The 7,591-nt window shown below is 36.8% G+C and overlaps 1 protein-coding gene across 1 annotated transcript; it reads left to right on the top strand.

Moving 5' to 3' along the window:
• Window positions 1-354: 354 nt before the first annotated feature.
• On the top strand, window positions 355-4,630 carry LOC111393704. Its single transcript, XM_023019369.1, has 4 exons — window positions 355-1,010; window positions 1,732-2,387; window positions 3,315-3,505; window positions 3,988-4,630. Exons 1-4 carry the CDS (start codon window positions 488-490, stop codon window positions 4,361-4,363), a joined length of 1,746 nt encoding a protein of 581 aa, XP_022875137.1. The 5' UTR covers window positions 355-487; the 3' UTR covers window positions 4,364-4,630.
• The last annotated feature ends 2,961 nt before the right edge of the window (window positions 4,631-7,591 follow it).

The raw sequence follows: 7,591 nt of genomic DNA, 5'->3' as shown, positions 1-7,591 counted from the left end.
CTGAAATGTCGATTGACACAAATTAGCCCCTGTTTGATCTCCATTAAATTAAATTACATTACATTTCATTTTTTTCTCTCCTATTTTCAACTACACAATCTTTCATAAAATAATATTACACGTAAATCAAAAAAATTTTTTTTTTTTCAACCACTCATTTTTCTAAAAAATATTAATCCTCCCATTTTAATTTTCATTTTTAGATAATGGGCATCAAACAAGGCTAAAAGTTAGGGTCAAGTCCATTAAAAACTCAGATTTGAAATCGATGCTTTAAAAAAGTGAGAACTTATAAGGAGACAGCATCCCCTACCTCCCTTGGGTTTCAAGAAAATCTTTGATCTTTTCGATGAAAATAAAATAAAATTTGAAATTAAAAAAATAACAAAATCCCAGTTAAAGTTGAAGCAAACTCAAACTCACTCCACACAAAATTCGACCACTGAAATCCACCGTTACCTCCCCTTCTTTCTTCCAACACCAGCAAATGGCCACTCCCTTTTTGGAAACGCGACCACGCGCCGCCGTCCCACGATTTAATTATCGGAAATTAAACAACCCATTTTCCCTGTTCACTAAACAACACCTACGCCACTCAAAAGATACCCAAAAATGCCACCCAAGAAGCTTAAGCATTTCAAGAATTCAGGCCACTAATGGAGGAGGGGATTCATACTTGGACATGTGGAAGAAGGTAGTGGACAATGAAAGGAAGTCTGTTGAGTTTCAAAAAATTGCGGAAAATTTGGCTAAACCTAATGAAAATGATGAAGAGGGAAAAGAAGAGAGTGAAGCAGAAGTGGAGAGGAGAAACAATGAGTTCAATAAACTTCTTGAAGTTTCTACCGAAGAAAGAGACAGGGCTCAGAGATTGCAGGTGATTGATCGCGCCACAGCAGCAATAGCGGCCGCAAGAGCACTTCTTAAGGAGAATTTGCTGCCGGAGAAGCAGATTTCTAGCGAGGTGATGGCTGAGGATGGTGGTTCAGATATGGATCATCAACAAAATGGTATCTTGATTTTTCCCTGGATTGTTTTCTTATATATATAATTTCATCTTTTGAAAAATTTTAATGAGGATGCAATTATTTGATCTTTTAGCGTTATGCTTTGGACTGTCAATTTTGGAAATTTGGAGTGATAATGCGATAGCTATAAATTAAGCCATCAATCATCAACTTTAACTTCTTGATGAGCACAAGAAGAAAAAACCAAGAAATCTCAAATCTCAATGCTACTTAATCTGTGTATTTGGATAATTCATAGGAGTGAACAAGCCTTAGCGCGCAAAGGCATAGAGCTCCATAGCGCGCAAAGGCATAGAGCTCAAACACAGGCTTAGTAAGAGATCTTGGAGAGAAATATTGAAGAAAACCTCACATCTGCCTGCTAATCACATCTAAGATTGGGGGAATGTTCAGCTGGCTGGTACTTTTTTCTTTATATTGAAGCATCCATTCCATTTTGAGCTAAATGCGTGAAAGTAAGTTGGACAAGACTACACTGTTAAACAAGATTTTTAACTTCTATTTTTTCCTTTATATTGTCGGCTACTGTTCCCACCTTACCAAACTTGACACAATATGTTTGTATTGAAGCATGTGCTAGTAAGTTCATACAATTTGGCAATTAAAAATAAGAAGTGGTACAGATATTCAAATTATGTGAATCTCTCATTGTCTTCTTCTTGGTGCTACAATGGGCTTTGTCATAATTTTTAAACTTGACCAGAAAACGAGAATGGTGGCTCTTTCCTGTCTCAATCAGGAAACTCTGTAATGGGAACACCAGGTCCAAATTTCTGGGCCTGGACACCTCCTTCAGATGATGATAATTCCTTTGGTTTTAGCGAAATGAAGCCTGCCGGAAAAGCTTCTCCATATCCTTCGCAGAGCAACTCGGTAATGGAAAAGGAGCGCTCTGTCGATTTTCTGTCGATCCCTTTTGAGACTACAATGCTTCATAGTAAGTACAATCCTCTCCTTCCACCTCTCCAGTCACTCGAGGAGGTTGAAGATGTAGAAATTACTAGCACAACTGATGAAGCAACTCATCTCATTGAGGAACAAGAAATTGGTGTAGAATTTTCAGCACTTGCAGCTGAAGCATCTCATGCTCTCAGTGAAATGGATGAAGTAATGCCTGAAGGAATTAATCCAGACGGTTCAAGGTGGTGGAAGGAGATGGGAATTGAACATAGACCTGATGGGGTGGTTTGCAAGTGGACGCTGCTCAGGGGTGTGAGTGCTGACAAAACTGTTGAATGGGAAAATAAATATTGGGAGGCTGCTGATGAGTTTGGCTATAAGGAACTTGCCTCTGAGAAATCAGGACGTGATGCTGCAGGAAATGTTTGGCGGGAATACTGGAGAGAATCGATGTTGCAGGTTAGGCATTATCTTAATATGAATTTAAATATCAAATCACGTAGGTATGTGAATGACCAAGTGTCTTGTCAGAAGCGCACGATTTCTTTTCTGTTTCTGCAGTGATAGAAAAGCAAAAGGAAAAGAAAAAACGCTGTTGAAAAATGTATAAAGTAATTACATAGACCGAGAGGGGATCCATAGGCTTTCTGATGAAGGAATTCTAGAAAGATTGATGATCACTCTGTAGTTCAGTTTTGTTTTTTCTCCGCTTTCAAAATTCTTCTGAACTTAAAAAGAGAGCCAAAGGTGAAATGGTCATGTCAATGCTTCAATTTTATTTATTTTTATTATGTCTGCTTCTCTGCTACCAGCTACTCTTGCATAACTTAGTGGTTCGCTGCAAACATGTTTTTTATGAAGTATTGGGCAAGTATGGACAATACAGTGGACAAGAATTTAGCCTTTTCTCTTCTTTAATTTGAGCCCACCTTACAAAACAAGCTATTGGGGTCTTGGAACTGGAGTTTCTCCTATCTGGCCTGGGAACTATTTGGAAGGCTAAATTAATTTCACTATGTCAATTTTGAAGCGAAATTATATATTTCCTGAAATTACTTCTCTCTTCTGTTTGTTTCTTTTGTTCTTTTGTATAAGAATGACAATTAAACTTGTACTGGTTTTTTCTTTTCAATTTATCGTAGGAGATGTGCGAGAAAAATGCTCTCATGAACTTGTTTCTTCTTAAAACTTTCTTGACTTTATATCCAACGCTCTTCATTTGTCATTAAGTCTTTTTCTGTCTGGAGAGAATTTGTCTCCTCTTGCCTTGAAATCTATGCTCAAGTAAGATGAAAAAATCAACATGTTTTATGGAGTTCAGTTCAAAATGTAGCTTAAAACTGAGATGGATTAGTTATTTAAATCATAATTTGCTTAATTTTACAGGTTGACGGACTTGTTCATCTTGAGAAAACTGCAGATAAGTGGGGAAAGAACAAGCAAGGGGAAGAATGGCAGGAGCAGTGGTGGGAGCATTACGGTGCCTCTGGCAAAGTGGATAAATGGGCTCATAAGTGGTGCAGCCTTGATCCTAACACTCCCCTTGAGGATGGTCATGCTCATGTTTGGCACGAACGGTACCAAAAGTGTTCAGAGCTTTCATTCTTATTTAACAATTAAAGAACTATATTTTTTATTCTCTATCTCATACGATACATGATCATTTGGCATGAAGAACTTGTGCGCTAAGCTTAAAGGTTTACTTATAAGTAAATAAATTCTAAATAAGAAACTATTTTATTGGTCAAAGGAGGTAAGAGTTTACTTTTAAAATAAGTAACTCTTTTTACTCAACAGTAAGCATGTAATATTATATTCAAACATGGTTGGACATAAAAAGTTAGTTAAGAAACTACTTTTGCTTTTTATTAATCTTAGCTGAAGATGCTCAAATTGTATTTTATTTGTGCACAGTGCATTCCACTTGGAAAACATTGTTCGATTTATATGTGCACCTGGCTAACATAAAAGCTTAAACTTTTAGATTAAGTGATTTAACATTAATGATTTGTTTGTTGATTGAATGCTTTCTAACTTGTGTACTGATTACTGTTTCTAGGTGGGGTGAAAAGTATGATGGGCAAGGTGGCAGCACTAAATATACGGATAAATGGGCAGAGCGTTTTCAAGGTGATGGCTGGGATAAATGGGGTGATAAATGGGATGAACACTTTGATCTCAATGGCCATGGGGTAAAACAAGGGGAGACATGGTGGGAAGGTAAACACAGAGACCGTTGGAATCGAACGTGGGGCGAGGGTCATAATGGTTCTGGGTGGGTTCACAAGTATGGCAAGAGCAGCAGCGGGGAGCATTGGGATACACATATACAGCAAGATACTTGGTACGAGAAATTCCCACATTATGGTTTCTACCATTGCTTTGAGAACTCTATCCAGCTCCGGGAGGTCAAGAAACCGTCAGAGTGGTCGTGAGAAATTAATGCAGATACATACATTTCTGCCGATGCTGTGAGGACTTGTGCCACTTGTAACTTTCACACGTTTCGAATAATTGTTATAACATCTGCAACAATTCAAATTTAGTATAAGATATAGCTATATTATCAATATAGTTATTGTGGAGTGTGAATTTCAGATAGTGAAGAGAAACTAGTTTCTTTATGAAATAAAATGATGTAATTTTACCAGTGACTTCATGTTGCATTCTCAGATTTATAAAGCTCTGGTTGTATTGTTTTCTGGATGAGCATTTTATGCTTCTGCGAGGTTTTCTCGAAGGTCAATCTAGTTTTCTCATGGAAGTAGCTCTGTTCACGGCGCCCCATCGAGAAAGTGTTTCATTTTTTATGTAGTACTCACCTTTAACTTTACCACATAGAACTCGACAAACTTATCTTAATCCTGCTATGTTGACCAGCGGTTAGTGAAATTTTGTCACACAAATTGTGTCTTTAATATTTTGTTTATTTTGTTCTTTTATCTTGTGAAGAGAAGAGAAGGTAAGAGTGGTATTTGAAGTAAAATGATAATTCGTATACCAAAAATTCCAACTCTCTGTTTGTGTGTGTGTGTATTTTGTGTCCGGTTCATTTTACTAAGTGAAGTTTTCCAAATAATTAGTTGGATTGGCAAATTGAATTAATAAGCATGTTGTGTACCGAAAATATCTTTTAGATATTTAGTAGTTAGTGTTTGGTCTTCCCTTCTTAAATTTTTTTGTAGTAAATGGTGAGTGCTCGTGGTACTTTAGTCGATGATAAAGACTCTTGAGAGAAATAATTCCAAGCAATTTATATAAAGTAAATTTCAAGGGAAAAAAATTGTAATATGTTAGTGCAAATTTTTGCATTTTCGATTTTTATTTTCAATATTTTCTTCCTATTCTAAAATTTTCTTATTTTATGGCATATCTTGTAGATGGCAAGGTTTTAATACAAATAAATTAGGGGGAGTTTGTTAAAAAACACAATCAAATAATGTATTTGGTTAAACAACCTCGTTTCAATGTTTCTTGATATTTAATCTTCAATTATCAAATACAATAAACAAACAATGTCAAATTTCCAAAATACACTCGCCATCGGAAATTATCATAACACCCTTATCAATCCAATTAAATTCCCCAGTTCAATTTTTGGTCCCCAAAATCACAATAATCCTTTATTTATTTATTTATTTATTTTTATCTTCAACTATTTTTGGTACTCTAAGATCCTATTTTTTCATTATATTCTTTACCTCTCTGAGTATCTTTTGAACATTTATCATTTACATTGAAAAATCTCATTTACATTTAAAGAAAGAAAGATAATTTTAAAAATCTTATATAAATTGTACTTTTATTATTCAATATAGTATTGTACTTGTATATAAAACGATTTTTATATTAAAAGGATGAGAGATTTCGATTATCTATGGCTGAAGGTGGAACCTCACCCCGCACATTGTCTGCATTGAAAGCCCGACATGTCGTACCATTAGAAATCACTACGGAATTCCTGATGTCGGTAATAAGTAAGGAAGAGAACAATAGATTAATAGTTGATGAGGTTAGGATGGTATGTGAATATCTAGAAGTCTTCCCCGAGGAATTGCTGGGCATGCCGCCAGAATGAAAGGTAGAATTCACAATTGACCTTACTCCTAGCTCAACACCCATTTCTAAAGCCCCGTATAGAATGGTACCCAAAGAATTACAAGAATTGAAGGCATAGTTGGAGGAACTATTGGACAGAGGTTTCATCCAGCCCATTGTATCTCCTTGGGGGGAGGGGGCCATTGGTGCTATTTGTTAAAAAGAAGGATGGATCGATGAGGATGTGCATCGATTACAGAGAATTGAATAGAATCACTATCAAGAATAAGTATCATTTTCCCAGGATTGAGGACTTGTTTGATCAGTTCAGAGGCGCAATGGCATTTTCCAAAATCGATTTAAGATCTGGTTATCATCAATTGAGAATCAAAGCTAGTGATATCTTTAAGACTGCTGTTAGAACTCGGTACGGACACTACGAGTTTTTAGTTATGCCATTTGGACTAACTAATACTCCTGGAGCCTTTATGGATTTGATGAACCACGTTTTCCACAAGTATCTGGATCAGTTTGTTATTGTGTTCATCGATGATATCCTGATCTACTCAAGGAGTAATGAGGAACATGAAGAGCATTTAAGGATTGTGTTTGAGGTTTTGAAGAGGGAGAAGCTCTATGCTAAGTTCAAAAAGTGTGAGTTTTGGCTAGAACGGGTAGCATTCCTTGGAGACATTGTAATAGCCCAAGGGATAGAGGTGGACCCTAGTAAAGTGGAGGCAGTGTTGAATTGTCAAGGCCAACCAATGTGGGAGAAATTCGCAGTTTCGTAGGCTTAGCAGGATACTATCGGAGGTTCATTGAAGGATTCTCCAAAATATCAGGATCGTTGACACAATTAACACGCAAGGGTGTGAAGTTTGACTGGACAGAGAAGTGTGAACAGAGCTTTAAGAAATTAAAACAAAAACTAGTAAACGCCCCAGTGTTAACCATACCCAACAAGTTAGATGGTTTTGTAATCTACAATGATGCTTCGAAACAAGGTTTGAGATGTGTGTTAATGCAGCGTGGCAAAGTGATTGTCTATGCATTGAGACAATTAAAACTACATGAACAAAGCTACCCCATGCACGACCTAGAACTTGCCGCGATAATTCATGCATTAAAAATTTGGAGGCATTATCTTTATGGAGGTAAATGTGACACTTATACGAACCACAAAAGCCTTAAGTACATCTTCACCCAGAAGAAATTGAATATGAGACAGAGAAGGTGGCTTGAGTTAGTTAAGGATTACGATTGTGAAATTCATTATCACCCAGGCAAGACGAATGTGGCAGCTAATGCCTTGAGCCGAAAAACGGCAGGTCATTTAGCTATGTTGACTACGCAAGAACTACTATGGAGAGAATTTGAGAGGTTAAATCTCCTAGTTGTCACCACTCAACCAGGTGTGGTCGCTCGAGTAGCAGCTCTCTCTATCCAACCCACACTCCGTGATAGAATTAAAGGACATCAAAAGGGTGATCAGTCCTTTGAGTACATCAAGTCTGAGATTAACTCAGAAAAGTGGAAGGATTTCACCATAGCTGAAGATGAAGCATTAAATTATCAAGGGCGGATGTGTGTATCGAATTTCGAAGAATTGAAAAGAGAGATTCTAG

The sequence above is a fragment of the Olea europaea genome, chromosome 4 (genome assembly GCF_002742605.1).
Source record: "Olea europaea var. sylvestris chromosome 4, O_europaea_v1, whole genome shotgun sequence".
NCBI classification, from domain to species: domain Eukaryota; kingdom Viridiplantae; phylum Streptophyta; class Magnoliopsida; order Lamiales; family Oleaceae; genus Olea; species Olea europaea.
Note: the sequence above shows the minus strand (reverse complement) of the source record. Positions and strands in the feature narration are given on the sequence as shown.